This window comes from Cryptotermes secundus, unplaced genomic scaffold (assembly GCF_002891405.2).
Source record: "Cryptotermes secundus unplaced genomic scaffold, Csec_1.0 scaffold245, whole genome shotgun sequence".
Classification (NCBI taxonomy): domain Eukaryota; kingdom Metazoa; phylum Arthropoda; class Insecta; order Blattodea; family Kalotermitidae; genus Cryptotermes; species Cryptotermes secundus.
This window is the reverse complement of record NW_019736398.1, coordinates 1,861,484-1,888,277: the sequence shown is the minus strand read 5'-3', so window position 1 is coordinate 1,888,277 and position 26,794 is coordinate 1,861,484. Positions and strand designations below refer to the sequence as shown.

Genomic DNA, 26,794 nt, shown 5'->3' with positions numbered 1-26,794 from the left:
GGTCACTCTGTGTAGCAGTCTGGGTATACATAATTAAAGCATGAAAAGAGCATAAGTGATTTTTAATTGATTCAAACAAACATCTACTAAATGAACTTTTGTTAACAGGTGTGTTAAAGTTGTCAACTAATCAAGTATACTTTTACAGACTAATAAAGAATTTGACTGAATCTAGAAAGAATGTATGATGTTGAATCTTACTTCACACATATGAATTTGACAGTGGTGTCTTACCCTAATAATTATCCTTATGCAAAATCACTGTCAGTTTTGACGTATTCCTTAGGCACAGCACAGTCAAAAGCCTCGCATATGTTGTCTTCTTTTTCCTAAACTTTAACAGTAAATGTTGTTTACCAAAATGTGAATAAAAGTACCTCAGGAACACATACACAATAAACTAGTATTCCACCATTTTGTACACTATATTTCATATTAATTCTAATAAATTTTGTATGGTAAAATTACTAGGTACTTATAATTTATCACATCCATGGATTTTGAAGGTACTGTACTTCGTTGTGGGAAGAAAGGGGTTGAACTCAGCACACAGTATTGGATTGTGACTTATTGTATATAAGTAATATTGATGTGGATAACTTCTGACATACTTAAATCATAAAAACATTTTTATTACTGTGACCAACAAAATTCTTTCTTTCATTTCACATATACTATTAAGAATTTCAGATACCACATTATAAATAATGGCTTTGGATTGCATTTGTTGAGGAATTTTCTTGTAAAGATTAGTTCTCAATGTAGGGCAATACTGAATTCTAAATCTTCCTCATAACTTCATACCTGCAGTTCTGAATGTCACCTTTTATATTTAATAACTTATATTTACTTATATTTTATAATGGTATTGATTATGAGTCTGTATCAGTTTTTTGATAATTTCAGTTTGATTTCTTACAGTTATGAACCTCAATATCAGTCTATAGCTCAGTGTGTTCTTTTGAGTGGAATTTCTTTATGATGGCATAATAAAGATTCAAGAAAGCATAAAAACTAACACCAATGATCATCAGGAGAACAACTGTGAAGACGATGCTGAGAAAACTTCCATCAATAATTGTGTTTCCTGCTTGACTTCTTCTGTGTGCTTTCTTATCTGGATCATCAATTATTTTCTTCATAGCATCCAGTCGTGCTCGTAGTTGCTCTACAGATTCTGTTAATACATCATGAGTACCTGAAAATGCAAAAAGAACTATTCCACACTGTTCTTTTGTAAGATATAATAGTACGCTCCATGATATAACTATTTCAGTCTCTGTGCCATCTATGATTACTAATTCCCTAGTAGCAGGCCTCAAGGTTCAGCAGTAGTAATACAAAAACCCACAACTGTTTGCAGTCCACAGTCAGTTCAGTCCATCGCCCAACTCATACTATATCTCCAAAAAAGTCATGTCACTATCATGCTCTCTTCTCGGTCTTCCAAGAAATTTTCTACCCAAAATTCTGAATGCATTCCTAGTCTCCTTGATCCTATCTAATACCCAGTCTAGTCCATCATAAACTTACTGATGTCACTATCATAGTAATAACATGTGATTAATAAGTTTTTCCTTGTGTAATATCCTAAATTGCCACCTTATGTTATTCTTGTATGATTTTTTTATTCTCACAGCAGTAGTTATGAAGAATTCTAACTTCTGGGATATAGAACCATGTAGTCTGTTGAAAGTCAGATGACATTTTGAAGGAACCTGCTGGCTCCATCTTCAAGTTTGAAGAGTAAACCAAGTAAGAAACCCACACGTTGCAGGCAGCAATTGCTGCCTTCATCATGCTGGTTTGAATGGACTACATGGTGTTATATCCCAGAAGGCAGCAGTCTTTTATTCTGTCCTTTTGGCGAACAACATTCCTGAGTACTTTGTTTGTGACTTATGTTTTTCAATCAAAATAAGGACTATGTTTTATATGGCTTGGAACTGAAAGTAACAACATATTTAATTTGTTATTAACCAATTATCTTAAGTCACCATTTTCTTCAAATGGAACTAAGGATGGTAGTGACTTTATTACTGATATATATATAGCTATTTTAATTTGTTTTTTACTATTCTTTAAGCTTTCATTTTACTTCTTGTCATCTGTTCTGTAATTTATTGTATTTTTAACAATTTGTTTCAACAAACCAGTTCATATTGTTTGAATGTCATGATTAGTTATGGAAGACCAGGTACAAGAACTTTAAGGAGCATAGTTCTGCATATTGAATTATTGTAAATTTCCTTTTTTGTTCTTCATTTAGGTACATGCAAATCTGCATAATTCCAAGAAAGGATGCATCAGAACCCTATTAGTGAGCTGCATGTGTCTGTTGGACCATCCATCCCATTTCATATTAGGACACAACAAACAGTTGCTAAGTTTCATTAAATTCAATACCGGGAACAAAGCGCCATTGAAGGACAATGTTGTACTTTTCAATTCCATGTCATCAACATATCAGCTGTCTTGCAAATATCTGAGACCAGTATAACACTAGTGTCATGCATAAATGTCTTATGAACTTCCTGGATGGGGACAGTGCTATCACCATTTAGAGTAGGTTCTTGAAATTTTGAAAAGATATTTGGTGGCATTTGATTTATTGCATGAAAAAAATTGTTCAGACTTTTGAAGCTGATGGCTCCATTGTTGTGTCGAGAAAGTAAAACAGGTAAAGTTAAAGTTTTCCATGTGAATAATTAATTATGCACCATGCCATGGGGATGTATGGAGGTGTAAAAGTACAGGGCCACCATTCTTGCTTTGGCGCTAGAGAGATGTGAGTGTAGTAATTATGAGTTTTGGTACTGAGGCACAGATGTAACTTGTCATTTGTCTTTGTCCACCTACATTTATTTTCCCCTCAAATTACACCAGTATGCGCAGGCACTTCTTTTTTATTGCTACTGGGGTGGGACTAAGTCCCTTGCACTGCAGGCACTTCTGGCATATTGTACCAGCCCCAGATGATAGGTGAGGGTGATTGTGGAGCAATTGGTGGAATGAAGATTGGCAAGGGAAACCGAAGTACTTGGAGAAAACCTGCCCCAGCGCCACTTTGTCCACCACTAATCCCACTTGACCAGACCCGGGATCGAACCCGGGCCACTGCGGTGGGAAGCCAGCGACTAACCGCTTGAGCTATGGCGCGGCCCTTTGCGCAAGCACTTAGTAAAATTAAATTTTGAAATTGTCTACAAGATGGTTGTAGAAACACGGTATCATAGAATCCAGGGACAGAAATAAACATATTCATATATATGTTTCCGTTAAGGAAAAAAGGAATGTAATTGTCCATAACTTCAACCAAAAGAATATTTAAATTATGCAATCGTCTGAAGGCAAACAAGTATCAAGTCGGAGTATTTTTCATAACAAAATATCAGTTTACACGGAAATAAGCAGCAAAAAAAAAAGTGAAAGACTCAGTTGCACTGCAGCACTAAATCTCATGAACTTGTTTAAAGTGCTTTAATTGTACTCCATATAAAATAACCAAGATCCAAATAATAATATTTCCTAAAAAGGAGCAAATTAATTACAATGAAGTATAATCCGAATTATATTGTGACGTGACGGCGCCACGCTCGGCAAACACCCCGTCCCCCTCCACCGCGGTGACGTAACAGGGGACACCGCGGTTGCTATGCAGCAATAAACAACTCTCGGCAGCGTTGCCCAGCAACGCCTTTGTAAACACGGCGGGGAGTCCGTTGCAGATACTGTGGCATGTAGATCCGTTGCTAGGCAATGGCCATGAAACAAAAAACGAGACAACGGTCATTGCTAGGCAACAGCTTAGTAAATACACAATGGTACTGAAGGGAAGTCTCAGTTCTGAGACAGTAAAATATGGTCGCGAGTCCCAAGGGACTCGGACCCGAGTAAGACTGCGCTGGCAAGGGCCAGCAGCATATACAAAAGACAGACCCGTCCGCTCGTCAGAGAAGGCGCCCCACAGAAACAAGACCGTAACTGTCAAACGATAATAATTAATATTTGGGGCTCGACACCAAGACAGACAGACTGACTGACCGTCAGTCGCAATGTGACTTTGACTTTGATTCAGTAGTTAGTTAGTAGTGAGTGATTAGTTACTGAGTAGTGAGTATTAAGCCAGTTACTAGAGAAAGAGTAACCAGTTAATTGCAGTCTAGTATTTGTGATACTGCCGATGGCAGTAATTTTGAGATTGTAAATGGTGTGATTGTAAGAGCGAGTGGGATAAATTCGCTATATCAAATAAGGCGTGAAGTGATTTGTCGCGTTATACACGAAACACGTTACAATATTATTTAATTCAGATAAGTGTTTTAATCTACAGTGTAGGAAGTATTGCAGAGACACTTTAACGTCGTCTATTTGTATTGTGAATAAGTAACAAATTATATTATTTACTTTAACGTCTATTTGGAAGTAACAAATTATGTTATTTTTAAATTGTAATTGAACTTACCATTATTGTCATCCTTCATATCCACGTGAGCCGTTGACATTTCTTGACGTGCCCAGTTTCTTCTGCGAAATATGTTATTTTAGAGATTTTCACTACCCCCATTCAATTCAAGTTGGGAAGTGGTTGTGAATATTCGTAAACATCAATTTTGTTTGTGCAAAATTACACATAGTTCATTCTGCTCACTACCTTTCATTCTGTAACTTTGCTTCCGGCCACTCCTTTCTACATTTACGGGCTTGGAGAAGGTGAATGCTGTACTTATTGATTTAGTTTGCAAAGCGCTTTTGTTTTTGTTAATGGAGTGCACAGTCATACAGAACGTAGAACTGGACCAGGGTATTATCGTGTGAAAAACGAAATTGGATAATTTCATCAACATGGAATTAAAAATTAATTATAATTTTTATGCAATTGGTACCACCGACCCTTCGATAACAGTATTATTCTGAAGAAGTTACAAGGATTTTTTTTTCTTCGATAATGCTATGTAATTGTATGATAAGGTACAACTCGTCGCACTAACAATGAAATAATTTAAATGGCGTTAAATATAATCGTGTGTTTCATAATACGATTGTGTAGAATGAAAGAGAGCCCCAACTTTGACTATAAATTGCTTCCTCCTGCAATTGTTGCACGCTCAAACACTTGTATGCATACTACAATTGAGCAGAACTAAGCACAATATTCATGAACCCTGGTATCCTTTAAATCGTTTTCTACATTGTAACTGAAATTAAAAAAAAAAAAATATGTGTAATAATCAGTGACAGTTTGCGATAACTGAGAGTGTAAATTCAGTGACACTTGTATAGCTCCCGCGTTGTACTGAAAATAAGTGAAGACTACTGAAAATAGAGTGAACAGATTGGTGTGCAGGGTTTGTAAATTGTGCAAACCCGTAACAGTGTCATAATTAGTTGTAGTTACGACTTGTAGGTTGTTAATAAAATAAAACCAATTAACGGTCCGAACGGCGTCTTCAGTAGCCAAACACGTTACAATATGTTTAATAATACAATTGAACAGAACGAAAGAATGAATGAAATAGAATCCCTACTTTAACTACAATTAGCTTCCCGGCCAATTGTGGCACGCACTGAACGAACGCTTCTAAGTACTAGGCACACCACAATAATGAGCCACATGAGCCAAACGAAATACAATATTCATGAACCCTGGTATCCTTCAAATCGTTAACTATATTGTACCTGAAATTTAATAAATTTAAAATTGCGTTGATGTTACTAACAAATTCGAACGTATTCTAATAGATATCGAAACTACTATTAATAGGCGGAAGTGGCGTTGTATGTTATTGGCGAACTGAGTCGAGGAGGTTTCAATGGAAAGGAAATGAGTGGAGTATAGTGCTGACCGTTTGCTTTCAGGAGGATATCATACGTATATTTTGTTGATAGACCGAATTTTTTATAAAAAAGAGACACAATGGTGTTAGCAGATTTGGGACGTAAAATTACGTCCGCGTTGCGGTCCTTAAGCAATGCAACAGTGATAAACGAAGAGGTAAGTAGTGAAATATGGAGGCTTTCTTACTAACACATATGTCTTTAAGGTCCACTATTCAAGAATCCTGTACTTATTGTGTATATAAACAGTTCCGTTTCAGAAATAATTTTGTTTAGCCAGAGTTTACTATGAAAGATGTTTATACATACACAAACAGAATTATTTGATGCCCGTGAAATTTAATTTAAATTATTTGTGTATAGATTGATGGATGCCCTTTGGAAGTAGTACTTGTTGCTGTCAATCTTCCAGATGGAACCAAGTAATGATCTATTAAACCACATCGTAATTAATTAGTAGTTATTTGGTTGGATGCTGTGTGAATGGCTTCTAAACACTTGGCATATATACAGTTCTTGTTGAACTTACGATGCACTGAAATTTAGGGTTGAAAGCCAAGCCATTATGATATTTTTTTGTTCATTTGTCTTCGTTATGTTAGTTTTTGCTGTACGCTGACCCAAAAGTCATCACAGAGATAATTATAGAGATTCACATTTTATGAGTTTTCATTTGGACTGTCACCCATGGCAAGCAGTGCATATTTTCTCTGCGTGCTTGCCGCACGATATTGTCAAATAATCAGAGAAATCTTTCTTTTGCTTTGTATGTCAGACCTTAACAGAAACTAAAGTGACAGCTGATCTGACATGTCTCACCGGGCTAATAATATGTGAAGTATCAGATAGTAATTTCATAGAAAAGCACTTTATTTGGTTAAATAGGAATTGTAATAAATTTGATACATGTGTCTGTTATTTTTATATGCATATGTAGTTTGTTGTAATTGTCTATCATGTGATGACTGCCATATCTTTCTTTCATTCATAAATTCATTCATTCTCTCTTAATCCTGTTTGTTATGCTTTCCCCCATATATATATTATGGTACTACATTTTGATCTCTTTATGTTCTTTATACAAACAGGTACTAAATGCTATGCTAAAAGAAATATGTACTGCCCTTTTGGAAGCTGATGTAAATATACGGCTAGTTAAAAAACTGCGAGAAAATGTTCGTGCTGTCATTGATTTTGATGAAATGGCAGGGGGACTGAACAAACGTAGAATGATTCAAAGTGCAGTGTTTAAGGAGTTAGTTAAGGTAAGTAAGCATAGTTATTGTTTTCTGTTATAGTAAATGTGTACAGTTATGAGCTTAACAATGTTTTTGGCCCTTACCTTCCTGGTAAAGTGAAGGAATCTACTTGTTATGTTGATTTCACACATGCAGTGGTAATGTGAATGGGAACTACTACTTAACTTGGTCTTTAAGTGAGATGGGGTTCCTAGTATGCTCTGCATTTCTGAAGTCTCAAGTCCTCATGAAGATAATGGCTTAGTCAGTGCATGGTAAACTCTCCAGTGAGATTTGAAGAGAGTCTGAATCCAATGCTCTGAATAGCAGACTAGATTTGTATCCAAAAGTTACATCTGTTGGCTGACAAACTGATTGGCATCCTTTGCTACTAATACTTATGGTGAAATGTTTCTGATTTGGAACCTTATTACTATCAGGCAAATTATCTCGAGCAATAAAACCTCCAATTTATTTTCAGGAGGATCTAAATTATAATCTATGTATCTATCTATAAGCTATGAGCATTAAATCGATTGAGCACTTAAATAACAATAACATTTTAGTGGAAGAACAATTTGGTTTTAGAACAAAATCTTCAACAGATGAGGCTATATACAAGTTAGTGAATGAAATCTGTAAGACCTTAAACAGCAAAAACTTAATAGGAGGCATTTTTTGTGACCTGGAAAAGGCCTTCGATTGTTTTAATCATGAGGTTCTGTTGTCGAAATTGGAGTTCTATGAGATAAAGGGTAAAGCTAAACTATGGCTTGAATCTTATTTCAGAAATAGATATCAAAGGGTTTTAATTACAAATATACATCTTAATCTCAATGAATTTTTGACATGGGGCAAAATTAGGCATGGTGTCCCGCAAGGTTCAATTCTGGGTCCATTGTTATTTCTCATTTATATAAACGATTTACCCAAAACTATAAACGATAAAACTGTACCTATATTATTTGCAGATGACACTAGTTTGTTAGTTAAAAGTTCAAACTATGATGATCTCTGTGTAAATATAAATAATGCTTTTCATAGTATAAATGAATGGTTCAAAGTAAACAAACTTTCTATAAATTTTAACAAAACCCACTACATTCAATTTACAGCTAGAAATAAAAATCCTAAATCTGAAATAAAAATTGTATATGATAAAAAACAAATTGTGTCTATATCCAATATTAAATTTCTTGGAATATTCATTGATGACACAATGAGCTGGAAATACCACATTGAGTATATTAGTTCACAACTAAGTGCATCTGCTACATAATAAGATCGCTTAAACCATACATGTCCATAAATACCTTAAAAATGGTTTATCACTCTTATTTTAATTCTATTATAAATTATGGTTTACCCTTTTGAGGTAACTCACCCCAAAGTATAAAAAGTTTTAGAATGCAAAAGAATATAATTAGAATTATGTTGGGACGCAGAAGGAGGGGTTTGTGCATATACTATCAGTATATAGTATATACTGATATATATAGTATATATATCAGTATATACTATCTCTTATGCTCTTTGTGATAAAAAACAGAAACAAATTCATAGTAAATTCAGAGATTCATAGAATAAATACCAGACAGCAAAATAATCTACATCAGCCTCTTGTAAATTTGAGTAAATACCAAAAGGGAGTTTACTGTTTAGGAACAAAGGTCTATAATAATCTACCACAATATATTAAGGATATATCGAATGACACTAAGAGTTTTGAGGTACAATTAAAACAATTTTTATAGTTACATTCTTTTTATTCTTTACAGGAATATTTTGGTTATAAATCTTTTTAAGGTGCGAGTAGTTGTCTTACTTTACAATTAAAGGAAGACAAGGTTGTCAGTCTGTTTTCTGGTTTTTAAATGCTTATTTTAGATATACACAATTTTTATATTACTGTATACTAGTCTTTGTTTCAATTTAGTATATAATTGATGTATGTTATGCAAGACTCATTAATGACATTATGTTTTAACTATTGAATTTTTAATTAATAGACTTGCATAAAACTGTACAAATTGTATAAGGTTTGCCATTACTTTTACTACTAAATTTAACTTATTTATTATATTGTACATGTTTATCAGTATTTTATACAAATGTGCATGCTATTGGATGACAACTGTAATCTTTAGTTGTGACTGTAACAAGGACGATCTCCACAGCCGCATGAGAATGTACTCTCGGCAGGATTTATGGAAGTTGAATAAATAAAATGACTGAAGTCTTTGTGGATTTTCTCAGTCCCTCCCAGGCAAATGCTGGGATAGTAAGTAAAAAAGTAAAGCTATCCCTGTAACTGGCCGTGAAGGCCCATAGTGTTGTGAGACGTTAAGGGTCCCACATTACCTTGACAATCGGCTCATAGATGGCGGTAAGGTTGTGAGCCTTACGTGCCGGCCGCGCTTCACTCCCCAGGAAAATTATTTAATTAATTCCTGGTACTCATTTCTGTTAGAGGCTGAGTAAACCCCAGGACCTAGTGCGGCCGGAAGGATTCCACATCCTCTCAATCATCATTAACTAAAAATTCTACCATTCACCTTGGTTACTGACAGAATTGTTAAATAAGCCATAAATGATGTATGGAACCTCATTACTCTTTCTGATGTTTATTGCATATTGGACTGAGAACACAGACATGATTGTATCCATGTGTACAGAATTTTAATTTGGGTTCAAAACATCTGCAGGATCCAAGAAAGAACTCTGGGGTTTGGTAACCTAATTTTTATTGATGTAAACAGAGAACAATGCGGACAGGAAAACTGGATTTCACAACTTTTCATGTTTGCCAGTCCTATGCAGTGCTGCATAGGTTTAAGTGTGAATGAAAGAAATTCATAATGGCAACATGGCACATTGGTAAGATGGTGATTATAATGTAACGTGTCTTGAGTTCAAATCTTGTTCGTCATGTGTGTAAGTCTAATCCCACTTCTGACACCAAATTGTCACGTGTTGGTGTATAATGCGACAAATAATTTCACTCCATATTTGATATAGCGAATTTTATTTCACATTCGCTCTTTCAATCACACAAATTACAATCTGACAATTACTGCCATCGGCAGTATCACAAATACTAGACTGCAAATGCTAGACTACAACTGAAAGGTTGACTGCCTGGCTAACTCGTAACTTAAATCCCACATGGCTTTTGATTTGTTCCTGGATGATCGTATTCACATGTTGTTGCTTAATTTTTTAACCTCACCGATAATTTTGTTGTATATATTTTTTGTACTGGTTAGAGTATTTTTTAAGTTCTTCAGATGTGTTTCCTTCTTTAATTAATTAATCCATATACACTGCACTGCTCAGCACAGAAAGACGCATCTTTTCTCATTTAGTGTTATCTGCATTGGTCTGTGGTGTATAGGTTACAGGTTTCAAACCTCAGGAGCTCCTTCACAAACATTATTTATTTGAACATTGAAGTGAGTAAATTTGTTTTCAGCTTGTGGATCCAGGTGTAAAAGCTCATCAACCAGTGAAGGGAAAGCCAAATATCATCATGTTTGTGGGCCTCCAAGGCTCTGGTAAAACAACCACATGTACTAAATTGGCATACCATTACCTCAAAAAGAACTGGAAGGCTTGTCTTGTATGTGCGGATACATTTCGGGCAGGTGCCTATGATCAGTTGAAGCAAAATGCCACCAAGGCCAGAATTCCATTCTATGGAAGGTACAGTTAATTGCGCTTTCTTTTTATGTATCTTTACTGCTTGATCATGAATATTTAAACATCATGTTCTTAACGGGTTTTGTTTCCTTAGAATTTCATAATTTGTGCTCTTCACTAAATGTTCTTATGGTGGTGATATCAAGGTGGTTGAAATTGGTTGGACATGTAGCATTCATGAGGGATAGGAAATGTGTATAAAATTTTAGTCACAAAATCTGAAGGGATGAAACCACTTGGAAAACCTAGGTATGGATGGTAAGATAATATTAAAATGAACCATAAAGTAATAGGACTTGAGAATTTGAACTAGATTTATCTAGCTTATGATAGGGTCCACTGGCACTTTTTGCCCTATGAAGTGGGTTAGTTAGAGACTAGTAATAATATTGTGGCATGTAGATCTGTTGCTAGGCAACACCTACAAAATATGCAGCCATACAGCCAGCTGCCATTAGGAGGGAGGTTTGAGACAACAGTAGGAGGTTGGTACAAGATGGCTGCCAGCCTGGGAGTCAGTCAATGGAGTGGAGTGGAGTGGGCTGGTGAGCGAGTGAGTTAAGAGGACTGCTGTGGTTCAGTCCTTGTGAGCTCTTGCTCTTAGAAGCTGTAGCTGAGGCACAGGGATAGTTTGGGAACCTACAAGGAGGAGAACATTCAATGTTGGAAGCCATTACCAGAAAACTGTTGGACTGAGAAGACTTAGTATGTGCTGTAGTAAATTGAAGTGTATGAATAGTGATAGTACTATAGTTACTTGTGATTACAATCTGTAACTGTTCAGTAAATCCAGTTACCAATCCAAACCCTGTCTGTAGTCACTCTAAAATTGTGACAATATTGTGGTGAATGTTATGGCTGAGAAGAATTTGTATAATCAGGAAGAGGTGATACTTTACTTTAAGCACTCTTTCAGTATTTTGTTCATTTGCTTGAAGATGGAATGCACTTGGACTTTGATATATTGCAGAAGGTTGTCTAAGAAGTATATTCAGTTCATATATTTTGTTCATTATTTCTTTACTGTTAGTCAGTCTTTACTGCAAGACAGTGTTATAACAAGATCTTTTGAAATTTAGCAGTGAACAGCAAACATTAAGTAGAACTGCCGGCAGATTCACCCATGGTTCCGTCAGTTGATGTCAGTAACATATCCTTAAAAGACAAGGCTGAATCCCATGGTCATGGGATTAGCACTTCTGGTTTGTATTTTGGAGGTCCCAGGTTCAAATATTAGCCCAGAGATCATCTACTCAGAGGTTTCTCATGGTTTTCCTCATCCCTTGCAGGATAGAACTTCCCTCCACATCCTTGTGAATTAGTTATTCATGTAATATATGTAATCTGAAAACTTTTTCAGGAGTGTGCATGTTAGTAGTTTAGAGTGCTGTGAGGTTTGTTTAAATAATGTTGTTACAGAATTTCTTAGTTCTATGTGTCCTTTAAATGGCACACTGTGTGATCAGACAAATAGCTCTTATGAGTCCAGATGAATAGGATTAGATTTTGGGCAGGAGCAAGAAGTATTCTCTGCCATTACACCCAGTATGGTCCTGGGGCCCATCTAGCCTCCTGTCCCATGGGAATTGGGGACTCTTTTATCTTAGAGGTATTGTGGATAGATTTTGAAGCTCACCATCTCCTAGTTCAAATGTTAAGACTGTGTTGGACTCTCCTTTACATTTAATTTATTTTCATGGTATTGAGCCTAGACATAGGGACAACTTCATATTACTTTGGGTGTTGTTTTGACTGGTGTTGAGAAACATGTTCATTTAAAAATTATAGATAGAAGCTAGAAATTAGAATTACATTAAAATACAGAAATAAAAACAAAAATGTTAACATAAGTAAGCCTCTAAGTCTGCTGTTACCCTTATGCTGATGTAAATTGTTGTATTACTATGTTCATTGTCAGACTTGTATGCTGTCCTTTCTTATCTTTTAATTTTTGTAAACTACATTTCATAGACTGATATATTGGTTTTTTGGACTTTATCTATCGTCCTGGTTTTTAAGATAACTAATAAAAACACGACGTTTTGGAAACTGGATCTGTTTCCGTCCTCAAGTGAAGGAAAACACCTATTCTGTTGGGTCCGTTAGAAAGAGCTAGCCTCAATCTTCATGTTTTGTGACATCGGTTTGTCCAGTGATTGAGGCTAGCTCTTTCTAACGGACCCAACAGAATAGGTGTTTTCCTTCACCTGAGGATGGAAACAGATCCAGTTTCTGAAACGTGTTTTTATTAGTTATCTTAAAAACCAGGATGATGGATAAAGTCCAAAAAACCAATATATCAGTGTGTTATACACCATTGTCAGAATCCTATAGTAACTACTTACGTTTCATAGAGTTTCATAGATGTTGTACATTTCTGCATGTAGATCTCATATCGCATAAATTGTCTTTTACTGAATACAGGTTTCTGTGCATAATTACCTTTACATAGCATTGAAATAGAAAAAGGAAACACCTTTTATGAACTTGTAGCAGAAGAATGATTTCAGGCAAACTGCTGCAATATTATTTTATATTGACAAAGCATAACCTTTTTTTTTATTTTTTTATTAGAAATTTGTGAGAGTATTGCACTTCTTGAAACACTATAGAACTTCAAGAAGGAGCAAAGATACTTCACCGTCTCTTGTTGGACACTGAATTTTTTGTAGGTTGTACAAACTCCTGTGGGATTTTCTTTTTATGTGTACGTATTTCATGTTGGGACAGTTGGGTTTCATACAGAATTTTAGTGAGAAAGCCTGAAAGGAAGGGACCACTTGGGAGACCAATGAGTAGAATAGTGGAATAGAGTAACATTCAAACGAATCTAAATGGAACTGGGTATAGGAGTGGGCTAGATGCATATGGCTCTAGATGGGGTCCAATTTTGAGATCTTGTGGACCTTTGAGTTCTTGAAGAGACAGAGACTTTCATGACAGCTGAGTGACTGATAGCTTCTGAAGAAGGACTTTGCTCCATGGAATTGGGTAATCTGAGATGTTTGATTTGCAATATACACTTTTCATTGTACAAAAGATTTCTCAGCTTGCCATGTGAAAAAAAAAAAGAATCTGAGACCAGGAGCTTGAGGTAGGAGGTAGATATTTCTAGTCCATGGTCCACATGTTCATTCTTCAGCTCACATTTTCACTACCTTTGATGTCTACACGCTGCAGTATATGTAACATCCATTGTAGCTACATTGCTTCACCACCTTGAGATTATGTTCATCATGTGTTGTGTATTACCAGCACCAGTATTTTTTCTGCTAAGCATGTGTTACAGTTAGTAAAAGTTGTCTGCTTTGATGGAACATCTTTCTGTCCTTGAATTTTCCAGTACATGGTTTGAGTTGTGCATTGCCTCATCCATCATTTAAAAATATTTATATGTAATCTTTTACAAATTTACTTATAACTCAGGAACTCTAGAATTTGATTTTGGTGATGTGTCTAACTGGTTACCATGTAATTGTGTATAACAGACTTGGACAGTACTTGGTCTGCTGTTTCTTTCATTTCTCACTTCCTTTGTCCTGTTTTCATATGCGTGTTTCATATCATCATCATTAGTTTTAAAAGATACAAGCGTAGTAAATCATTGCTGAATGCAAATTTACACTACACATTTCTTGACACTGTTGTTTGATGTACATAGGAAACATTTCCTGTGCACCATTCTGCTCACAGAGCCTCAGACCAGCTTGCACCACCAAATATTGTTACTCTCACTTCTTTAATTCCTTCGACTCTCAGCGCTTCTCAGTTTTAATGTCATTAACTTAATTTTCTATGCATACTGTTATTTGCAACATATTTAGCTGTAATGTAAATATATGGAAGACTTAAGACTTAGATGGGTGGATAATATTAATATGTAAGATTTGAGGTTTTCACGGCAGTGACTATGAAGAAAGCAGCCTTCTGGGATGTGGCACCGTGTAGATGAGGTATTAACCGACGTTTCGGAGGAACATATCGCCTCCATCTTCAGGGTAGGTTCTCACGGTCTCTTTGCTTGCGGATTTTCTTATTTTTCCTTCTACCCTGAAGATGGAGGTGATACGTTCCTCCAAAACGTCGGTTAACACCACATCTACACGGTGCCACATCCCAGAAGACTACTTTCTTAATATTAATATGGATCTTAGAGAGATAGGATGGAGTAGTATGGACTGATTGATCTGGCTCAGGATAGGGACCAGCAGAGGGCTCTTGTGAACATGGTAATGAACCTTCAGGTTCCACATAATGCTGGGAAGTTCTTGAGTAGCTGCACAATTAGTGGCTTCTCAGGAAGGGCTCAGCTCAATGAGTGAGTGAGGGTGTGAATGTTTTCATAAAAAATAACTTTCATGTTTAGGAAGAATTAATGACACTGGACACCTGACAGCTAGTAATTGAGTGCTGAATCTTGTTTCTGCTTTCCTAGGTTTTGGGGTTCATGGACATATTTGTCTCCAGAATTGCAAATGTTGATTTTTGCAGTCCCAGGAAATATTTTTTGGATTATTTTCTTGCTTTAAATATTTCTGTTCTCTGTCACTGTTATATCAGAATATTATGAGATGTTGGTGTGCCAGGTGATGTCTGGAATCTCTCTTATTGACTCATACCTAAGCATACCTTGACATCCTCTTTATTTAAGATTCATTTTAATATTATTGCCCCATCTGTATTAATTATTCCTTCAGGCATTTAAACTAATATGTTATATATAGAATATGTAGAGTGTGATCAAGAACTGGAAGTGAATGCCTGTACTGTAGTTTGCTTGAGAAAGAGAGGAAGGAGAGCAGAAGGCAGTTGGATTATGTGTATGAGTCAGTTGAGAGATGGCAGTGTCCCTGCCTGTATTCTTTTATGCGTCTTTCTGAAAACACTGTTATGTAAGATTCTGTGGTGTAACAGTTATACATTCTGAAAAAGAGTGAAGTAATTTGTGACCTTTTAATCTAACAAACTATCAAACAAAAATTATTTTGACAAGCATCATACAAATGAGCCCTAGGTAGTCACAAATGAACCGAAAATGTGAGCATTCTAGCCAGAAAGGCAAAAATTTAACACAAAATGAAATGATTATTAAGAAATTCTCCTATACCTGAAAGGATCGCAGTGAAGTTAAATGTTCTTGGATTGTTTTGTTATAACTGGTTGGACAAAACTGTACAATGAGTAGGTTGGATCACAGCTAACCTAAACCCTATAGAAGCACTTTTTGGATGAATGTATTTTCAGGAACAGATGTGTTTTTGCACTTCAGTTAAAGTTCCTGGGTACTCTCTATGTCTGATATCCCCATATTTATGTTGCTTTTATTATAATGGGAGGGTATAATATTTGGTTTTACTGTAGAATCCTTTAAAATTTGAAATTCTGGTGATCTGTGTCATGATATTTTAAAATATATGTTGATGTTAATTTTTATAATTTTCAGCTACACTGAAGCGGATCCTGTGGTCATTGCACAAGATGGTGTTGACATGTTCAAGAAGGAAGGATTTGAAATTATCATTGTTGACACTAGTGGTAGACATAAACAGGAAGAATCACTATTTGAAGAAATGTTACAGGTTTCTAATGCTATTGTAAGTATGTACTACTTTTATTTATTGCTAGTGGGGTGGGACTAAGTCCCTTTTACTGCTGCCGCTTCTGGCCTATTGTACCAGCCCCAGATGATAGGTGAGGGTGATTATGGAGCAATTGGTGGAATAAATATTGGCAGGGGAAACTGAAGTACTCAGAGAAAATCTGCCCCAGTGCCACTTTGTCCACCACAAATCCCACTTGACCAGACCTGGGATCGAACCCAGGCTGCCGCAGTGTGAAGCCAGCAACTAACTGTTTGAGCTATGGCGCGACCAAGTATGTACTCAGTAGACACCTATGTCGAATATTCAAAATCTAAAATTATGCACAGGGTCATATGAAATAAATAATTTCTCAGATATACTTACAAAGATCTAAAATTTTGTAAAACTGCTCAACTTTGCCATTTCTGAGAGTTATATCAACACCCCAGAACTCTTGTGTCCTCTTCCTTACCACTCATCCAGCTACACCGTTAAATGTCATGAAAGGAGAAATGAAGAAAAGTAATAATATAGAACCTAATCTAAAATGGTCAGAGTTTTAAAATAGTAATGTTTCCAGTGGAATTTAACTAGAATATGTAGACTGGCCTGAAGTGTGCCAAGGTTCACTGACAGAGAAACATTATCATTGCGTCAGCCCCAACTTTCTATATATTTCTGTTTCAGAGACCAGATAATATTATCTTTGTGATGGATGCAACTATTGGTCAAGCCTGTGAAGCTCAGGCTAGAGCTTTCAAGGAGAAAGTAGATGTAGGTTCTGTCATTGTAACAAAATTGGATGGTCATGCAAAGGGTGGAGGAGCCCTTAGTGCGTACGTATTGTGCTGATGCTTTGTAAACTTTAAATTTACAGTTGAAATTTTCAGTGTTTCTTCATGCAGTAATTCTAGCATCTGGCAATAATGAAAGAAGGTAGTTGCATGACTCCCAACAAGACACAAAAATTTGGTTGTGAGTCCCATGGGACCCAAAACCAAGAATGGCTGTACTGGCAAGGGCCAGCAGCAATTTGCCAGACCTAAGTCAAAAGTGAAAAATGAATGTGCTCTGAGAGTGGATTGTTTTATTAAGGATTTTCTTTTTTCATATGTAATTTTGTAGACTGCCTCTGTGGTCTAGTGGTCAGAGTTCCTGCCTACAGATCCAGAGATATGCATAAATGAGAGGATAGTGTATTAAAACTGACTTTGACTGTTGGTATAATTAATATTGATGCTCTCAGGATTAATTTCATTAAGTATTTTGATAGTTCAACCTGAATTGTTGCTGGATATAGTCTTGCAGTCATAACATACAATTTACCGTATGGAACGCGTACGTCCTGTAAGATGTAATACTGCTGTTTAGTATTACTTTGTGATTAGGATTGGCCCTGATAACCAGTTACAGTAAAACCACTGTTTAAGGTTTCTTCTTAGACCAGTGGATTTGAAGATTAAACAGGAAAATCTGAAATGGGAGTCATTTAGCACTGATATTATTGACTTGGGATCATTTAAATTGAACATTAAATGAGGGAAATGTTAAGTCAAAGCAAAGTAAATGGTGGTCCATTGCATATATTTAATAACCAATCTTGGTAGACACATATAATTCTAGAGAATCACACATTCTTTGAACAACCAATGAAGTATGTGTGCCTGGATTGCTAGAACCAGAACTTACGTTAATCCTCTGGTAGACACTGATTCCTTTATTAAATAAAAGCTACCATTTCTCAGAATACAGTCTTGTATTTTACAGCACCGTACAATAGCATTTCTGGCAAACAATATAAGTAATGCTATTTATTAATACATGCAAAAACTGCATAATGAGGAGCTTCATAACTTCTACTCTTCTCCAGTTATAGTTACAATGATCAAGTCAAGGAGGATGAGATGGGCAGGACATGTAACACGAATGGGGGAGAAAAGGAATGCAAATAGGATATTGGTGGGAAAGTCAGAAGGAAAGAGACCATTGGGAAGACCAAGACGTAGGTGGGTGGACAGTATTAAAATGGATCTTAGAGAGATAGAATGGGATGGTATGGATTGGATTGGATTGATTGGCTCAGGATAGGGACCAGTGGAGGGCTCTTGTGACCATAGTAATGAATCTTTGGGTTCCATAAAATGCTAGGAAATCCATGAGTAGCTGCAGTTTGGCGGCTCCTCAAGAAGGCCTCAGCTCCATGAGTAAGTAAGTAACAGAAGGCACAGCCAGTGAATTGTAAGTGAATTACTTACCACATTGTATGTGGATCTTTTGACTGTTCAGTACTGAACAGGTGAGCCCATTACATGTCCCTTGTTTCACTGTCTTTGTGTAGTTGCACGAGTGGAGCAACACTACTAACCTCCATGTGCATAAAGGTTTTCACACCAGTCCACACAAAATCTCTGACCCAAACAATTTTATATTAACACTTTGCGGACTGGTGGCATATTTTTATGCCCAGCGCTTTTAAACATGGCGGACCGGTGGCATGTTTTTATGACTTTAGGACACGTTAGAGTGTAACAAATTATACCTTTCTCTGGTGCCACCCAAATAAAATGACTACTGCGTAATATTATTCCAGAATGTTTCCTTAGTAGGCAGTAACTTGATCTCGCTGTTTGGGTACCCCTTCAAAAGAAAAATTATCTTTGACCCTTCAAGCTCTTATGTACCAGGCAGGAAGTTAGTTGGGCAATGAGTCAAGGATAGAAGCGGTTGAAAACAAAGCAATATCTGGCTTGTTCTCTGACGTGCTATCTGATGTGAGCTATTTGACATTCCTTCTGAGACATGTAGTGATAGTGATTTGACAGTGGCAGTGGCAGAGGCAGAGGACAACAAACAATTGTGGCTACAGACAATATAAGTGAAAGTAGCTCCGATGAAAGTGCAGGTAGAAGGGGAATGTTTCCAGAAATATGACACTCTTAAGCACTTCTAGAAGCATTGGTAAGTGTTCTCCAAAAATTTTAGTTCATAAAATTAATTAGGATATTTTATATTAATTTTTAAAGTGAACAGTGGACAAGTTACGGTAGTGGGTTAAAAAATGCCAGTCCCCAGGGTGATTTAAATACAGTAAAACTTGGTTATAGCAACATCGGTTTCTGCGACACCTTGTCTATTGCGTCAAATATTCAATGGTATGAACTAATTCCTCATAAAGCAACTGTTTTTATACCTTGCTTAGTACGACATGCACAAATGCATCAACCTCGTATGTAACGTCATTTTCATTCCTGAATTTCTCTGATATCGTGGGAAAGTTCGATGTGTCTGCCCACCCTCACTTTCTCTACTTGCTGACGTGACTGTCCTGGAAGAATACGACCGCGGGCTGCAAGAGGAGCGTGGGTTTTATGCGAAAACAAGGGTGTGGGGTGGGACTGCGTGAATAGTGAAAGAGGACGCGGCAGGTTGTTAACTGCATTCCTTTCCTAGAATCTCGTCTAACAGGACCTCACATTGTCTACTTACCCTATAGTGTTCCTGCCTAAACCCAGAGAAGTGCAGTAGCGAAAACATGGCAATGAAAAGGAAAGTTTTAAGCATTGAAGGGAAAGTTAAAGTGATTCGTGAAATATTGTGTGTATTGTCAGTGAAAAGCGCTGTAATATGTCTTTGATATTACACATTTGGGCAATTCCACGTTAATGTTACGTTAGTCTGTACTTAACTACGTATTTCACTAAAAAATGCAACATTTTAACTCGGTTTTTGGTAGATTTTTACGTGACTAACATAAGGCTACTGTGCAAGTGCCCATTTCGGTTACGACATTCGTTTATAACGACACTATTTTTAGGTCCCTTTGATGACGTTATAACCAAGTTCTACTGTATTTAAATTGTCAGTCTGCAAAGTGTTAAGTATCAGCATGATAGAAAAGTCAGGCAAACTTATAATTTGTTTCCAAACACTATGATGTAATTATTTTTGTACTTTGTTAGTTTCATTTACATCTTCCCATTTGCTGAATAGTTTCATTTGTTTCTTGTACTGAATGAACTTATGTTCTTACTGCAGTGCATTGTATTAGAAGAGAAATGTGTGGTTGGCTTCTTTGGCAGTTGTGTGATAATATTATTTTAAGAATGATACATAATAAGAAGGATTATTGGTATTAAGTGTTGCAGCTACACAGAGTCCCATAATTTTCATTGGGACAGGGGAACACATAGATGATTTTGAGCCGTTCAAGACAAAGCCATTTGTAAGCAAGCTGCTTGGAATGGGTGACATTGAGGGGCTGATTGATAAGGTGAATGAACTGAAGCTGGATGACAATGAGGAATTAATAGAGAAGATCAAACATGGACAGTTCACACTTCGGGATATGTACGAACAGTTCCAAAATATTATGAAGATGGGACCCTTCTCCCAGATTATGGTAATCTATTATTGTATTTTTTTAATTAGTATAAATCTATTCCATTAACATCCAGGCACTGTATCATGAATCTATTTCTGTAATTCACATATAGGTATATAGGCATATTTGTCCCTGTGCCTAACTAATTAAGCACTACACCATGAAGGCATAAGGAGGAGTGGATGTATAGATCAACATTTTCTTGACCTTGGCACTAGTTGGAGGTGTGTGGTGAGCTTCAGACCCTGGCCACTTTACCCCCAGGGAATGAGTCCCTGGTACCCATTGGATAGGAGGCTGGATGGGCCCCAGAGGCATTCTTGACTGTACCGGGACTCGAACTCCGACCCTTTGGTCATCCAGCCCATAGCTAGTCGCTATACTGAAAGTAGGCATGTGCATTTGATTGAGTTAAATGCAGTCCTTCATATGTCAAGACAGAAATGTCACTTCATAAGTTTCCTCTGAAAGTTTCACTGGTTATGGATGCTTGGATACCAAATAACTTTGAGTTTACTATAGATGATGTGAGAGCATTTTGTTGTAGCACCTATGGTGTTTTCAGTTGCAGCGACAAGATCTTGGTGCCTAAAATATGAAAACTAACATGTTACTTCTCTTTCGGTTTAATGGTATTATGGTATTAAATTATGTGTCTTTGTTTACTAAATCTGCAGTTGTCTTCAACAGGGCATGATCCCAGGCTTCAGTCAGGATTTCCTGTCTAAAGGTAGTGAACAAGAATCGATGGCAAGGCTGAAACGACTTATGACAATAATGGACAGTATGAATGATGGGGGTGAGTGTATGTATATGATTTGTTGCTTGACCGCTTCAGTTGGTGTCAAATACAATAGGAAACTATTAATTTCAAGTAGCTAGAATGGGGTTGGTTGTGTATTTTGACCAGGTTTATTGTTTGAGAGTTCCATATGACTTTCAGACAAAAGTAACCTGAAGGGGAAGGGGGCAAAAATTCTTTTGGAATTGTATGTTTAAATTGATATCTTCTGTAGTAAAATATTTTATATATATTAGCAAACCTTTTGTTTAGTTGGTCCTTTTCCTCCCACTATTTATTATTCAGAAATATAATATTTAATACTTAAAAAAAAAAGTAAAGCTATCCTTGTACCAGGCCGTGAAGGCCCATAGGGTTGTGAGATGTTGAGGGTCCCACATTATCTAGACAGTCGGCTCAAAGATGGCGGTAAGGTTGTCAGCCTTATGCGCCAGCAGTCGCTGGCAGTCGGCCTATGAGTGAGGACGTGTAGTGAGCGCTTGTTGGATTCCAGTAAGGTGTAAAATGACGGAACAAAATGAGCAGCGATATTGCATCAAATTTTGCCAAAAGCTTGGCGATACCCAAGTGGAAACCATTCACAAGATTCAACAGGATTTCAGGGATGATGCCATGAGCAACTCATGGATAAATGAGTGGTACAACCGTTTCAAAGATTGCCGCACATCAGTGGACAGCGAACCGCATTCAGGCAGACCCTCAACAAGCCAAAATGAGAATGTCATTGAGCAAGTGCGGACTTTGGTCATGGAGGACCCTTGTATCACGGTCCGAGAACTTGCGAACAAGATAGGGGTAAGCATTGGATCGGTACATTCAATTTTGACCGAGGATTTGGGCATGAGGAGAGTGTCCCTGAAATTCGTACCGAAACTGCACGTGATTCAGACTTTCATCGCCAAACACAACATCCCTGTGGTTCGTCAGGCTTCCTACTCCCCTGACATGGCCCCGTATTACTTTTGGCTATTTCCCAAGCTGAAAATGCCGCTGAGAGGAACCCGATTTGAGTCGAGAGAAGACATCATGCGGAATGCGACGGCCCGGCTGATCACCATTCCAAAAGACGCGTTCCAGAAGTGTTTCTAACAATGGCAGAAGCGCTGGGAGAAGTATGTGCATTACCAAGGAGACAACTTTGAAGGGGATTAGGGTTTTGTACCTCCAAATCAATAAATGTATTTCTGCCGACCAAAGGTTCGATACTTTTTGAACACACTACGTATGTGCATTTAGAACTCCTATGTCTGTCAGGTGTAGAAAAACTTACACAATTTGATTAATTTTTTTTAGGAGTGTCATTTTAAGGGGTATCTGTTTTTATGTTACAAACTAAACATTAGTCAAGGTAGCTGTCTTTGAACATTTCAAATCCTTAAAAACTATGTAGAGAACTATCTTATAGATAATGACATGAACTTCTTCAGTATTTTTATCAGCTCTGTTAATTTCAGATGCCCTTTAGCTGGTCATCTTAAGCATATTTATTCAGAAAAGGTTTGGTACTAAACACTGATTTTGGTATTAGATAAAATTATGAAGAATGTGCAATATTTTGTATAGCTCTTGTTTGTGTGTTCAATACAGAGCTAGACAGTAGGGATGGAGCAAAATTATTCACAAAACAGTCTGGGCGTATTGTCCGAGTGGCCCAAGGTGCTGGTGTGACAGAGAAGGAAGTGAAAGATCTAATTTCACAGTATACGAAGTTTGCTGGAGTGGTGAAGAAAATGGGTGGGATTAAAGGACTGTTCAAAGGCGGAGACATGGCGAAAAATGTAAACCAGGCTCAAATACTGAAACTCAATCAACAGATATCAAAAATGATGGACCCAAGAATACTGCAGCAAATGGGTATGTGTGTTCTTTGTCTTTGTTGACTAGTAGGTATATTGTAGATAATAGAAAATACATTCAGTGTCATAGTAATATTTATTTTAGCGCCATATTATGTGTGTTTTACTTGATATTCATAAAATGGATGAAACATGTTGTAAAATAAAAAACAGTATAAATTCATTCACATTCTGTCTTTTATATGGTCATGTCCAAGTTCATTCTTTCAACACAGAATTTATATATTGTGTTGGTGATACATGTTTCCGTATTTGTTTAATTTCTTTTCAGGTGAAGAATATTGTTATTCGTTGACCATTTTAACCTTTAAGAGATGGGTTTTTTAAATTCCGATAATGGCAATTTCCCCAATTTCTAGCATCTGTCCACAAATATACATAAAGTGACTGCACCAAACCTTTCTGCAGTATAGATGCTTGCTGCTAACACCCTTCTTACTGGCGCTGTATCTTATCTGGCAAAAGGAGAGGGAGTTTGTTTGTATTGCACATTCTCGAGTGGTCACATCAGAACCTTTCTGTATGAAGGAGTGTGGCTACTTTGTCCTTCAGTAACTTTGTTGATATCTCGGACTGCCACACAAAGATACTGTTCTCAGAACAGTGACGCCATGCCTAACGTTCAAGCCTAGCCCCTTGCTTCCTCAACAATTTCAGAATCGTGTACCGTTATCAGCTGCCTCTCAGTTTCAGCTTCTTCCATGAGAAATGATGCCATAGTGGATAGTTGAAATTTATATTTTTTATAAGCGTTACGATTAGAGTAGGCCACTGGACATCACTGGCCGACTTCCTGTAATACGAGACTGAGATATCGTGTGTTACATCCGGGCAAAGTGCATGAATTGCGACGTCGGACTCTGCATTCAGTTAGATGACGCAGGAGGGAAGACTGTATACTTATAAAGCGCATGCCCAAAAATAATATAAGTAGAACAAAAATTTCTATCTTAAAATAAGATTTTAAGACACTGTGCGCACGCATGGACTGCGGGTACCCATACGGTGATGCACTGCCACACGGCTATACTTTAAATGATGCCATACCGTGACATTAGGCTCTTAAAGGTTAAATAGTTTTAATGAGACCAGAAAGTGTCTGGAATAATTTGAGGTGTAAAGCTAGTCCATTTTGTTTTGTCAAAATATCTGATTTTTTTTTTTTTTTTGGTAATTATATTCTTAGTACTCCAATGATGAACACTTAATCCTGACATTTTATTGCCCATTATTTCATATAGTTACGCTGTGAACTACTGGCACAGCAGGTTTTTAACCATAAGGAAGAAAATGAGACAAACAGCCCACAGCAATAGAATAATTTTCATACCAAAGTAATAAGAGAAAGGAAATAAGTGCAGCAGAAAGTGATCATGTTTTTTAAAATGTTGGTTTCCTTCAAGGAGCAATTTAAATGTGAAATATAAAGAATCCCGATTAAACTTAATAATTTAGGTCCTTGGATTTTATTATTTTATATCCTCACAATTTAGAATTTCAAGCAATGTCAAAGAATATGTTACATTACTTCAGGAATCAGTGAACAATCTGAAATTGTATCTTGTCTCTGTTTATAGGTGGAGTGTCTGGGCTACAAAACATGATGAGGCAGTTGCAGCAAGGGGCAGGTGGTCTAGGAAATCTCATGGGCTTTGGAGGAAAATCTTGAACTCAGCAGTTGATGAAAATGAACTGAGACATTTGAAGTGTATAATAATACTTTAAAGGACAATTTTTTTTTAAATTCTCGCCAGTGAAATATAATAAAGGTGCATTTTGGGTGTTCTGTCAGTATGACTATTCAGAAGGGACAAATTATGAAGCCATATTTGCACCATTTGTGTACTTTTGTGCAGCTCTGATGAGAAATTGGTCAACTGTGAATAGAGTAGCAAGATTTTAGTTAGCATCAGATTGAGAGTTGATGTCTCTCATGAGAGCTGTTGAATGAATGATGAGTGTGTTTGTGTATGGATGCAGGTTAATCTTTTGCACTTCCAAAAATCATTAAACTGTATTAGTTTGTAAATATTTTCTGTTTAGAGGTTTTGGTATACAGGTGAAGAGAGTGCTGTATGAATTGTTTTACTTGGAAGGTGTACATAAATCTTAAATATAATTTTTTAAAGATAAATGAGTATTACTGTTTTTGTAACAATTTTAATAAACTTCCTTGGAGTGTTAATCTTATTAATTTCATGGAGTACACAGCAAGAAGTCATGATATACAGGTATGTGTGACCAGTGGTCCTCAGCTTATAATCTCAATGGCAGTCAGTATTTTCTGGATTCTGCTGCGGCTGTTGGCACAATATACATTAATATCCATTTCATCAATGCCCCTGGATACAAAGAGATAAGATAACCCCCTGAACTCAGTGTGTTAAGTCATTTTATTTAATATTTATAATCTCAGATTTAATAATCTTTGTGTTAGATATTGTATTTGTGAACCTGTATATAGGCATCCTGTTGCAGTAATATATGTAACACCATTTATTGTACTACACTGTCTGTCAACAATGCAACACATTGTTCTTTCTTACACTCTTACATTCAACACAACATTTTTTGGCCCTAAATGACCATCTTCAGGTGTCTTACTATGCTGAAACTGTAGCACTGTACTAATGTTGTCCATTTGTTGCATGTGCGACTGTGTGCTTCATGATTTAAAATGTCATACTCATAGTCACTTTGTATACGCTAAAATAGCACATGCTGTAGTTCACTTAATTTAAACCCATAAAATCTACTAAAATTTTATATTATAATTTCACTCAAATTTTGTAAAATTCTTATTACACCTCACAAGGGATGACATCCACTTGTTTCGATCTGTATCCTTTACATCAGATGTTTAATGCAGTCGCTTGTTTTTCTGTTTGTAAGACCGTTGTTGTGTTATGTCTGCAGTCTGTAATTTTCCAGGTTGAAGGTGTTTGAGAACGGCGCTAAGGAGCTCTGAAGAAAAAGTAGCAAGGGGATGGAGTACAGGATGATGGGAATGCTCATAATTTGTACTCTGAAAGAATTATTACTAGGATGATTACATCAATGAGGAGTTAATGAGTTGGACATATAACAATCTTAAAAGTGAAGTAAAGTGGACCATATGAAAGACCCTTGAGAGTTGGGACAATGAATTTGGCACATCTTCCGTATTCTTCAATTACACAAAACTTCCTGCCCCGTGGTATGCAAGGACATATGATTCTCATACTTTGTTACAGATGGCAGCATGTGAAACATCCGTGCTGACACCTTGGGTGATATATTATTACTACAACAAGCGTCATGGAATTTCTTGTATTACATATCTCAGAGCACTTCAAATTTAGACCGAGTGTGTACATTTTTCTGGTGATTTTTCAGTAAACCTGTTCATACTGTTAGTT

The 26,794-nt window shown here is 36.6% G+C and overlaps 1 protein-coding gene across 1 annotated transcript; it reads left to right on the top strand.

Annotated features, from left to right (window-relative positions):
- Positions 1 to 5,734: 5,734 nt before the first annotated feature.
- On the top strand, positions 5,735 to 25,530 carry LOC111869818 (signal recognition particle 54 kDa protein). The gene is made up of 9 exons (XM_023861606.2): positions 5,735 to 5,995; positions 6,927 to 7,103; positions 10,549 to 10,778; positions 16,219 to 16,369; positions 17,045 to 17,193; positions 20,495 to 20,756; positions 21,429 to 21,537; positions 23,128 to 23,394; positions 24,974 to 25,530. Exons 1-9 carry the CDS (start codon positions 5,918 to 5,920, stop codon positions 25,063 to 25,065), a joined length of 1,515 nt encoding a protein of 504 aa, XP_023717374.1. The 5' UTR covers positions 5,735 to 5,917; the 3' UTR covers positions 25,066 to 25,530.
- The last annotated feature ends 1,264 nt before the right edge of the window (positions 25,531 to 26,794 follow it).

Bases quoted from the DNA above. Each gene is read 5' to 3' on its own strand.
- LOC111869818 (XM_023861606.2), top strand. From the start codon at position 5,918: ATGGTGTTAGCAGATTTGGGACGTAAAATTACGTCCGCGTTGCGGTCC. The intron at 17,194-20,494 runs GTACGTATTGTG...ATTGGTATTAAG, and splicing joins GGTGGAGGAGCCCTTAGTGC to TGTTGCAGCTACACAGAGTC. The intron at 21,538-23,127 runs GTGAGTGTATGT...TGTTCAATACAG, and splicing joins GGACAGTATGAATGATGGGG to AGCTAGACAGTAGGGATGGA.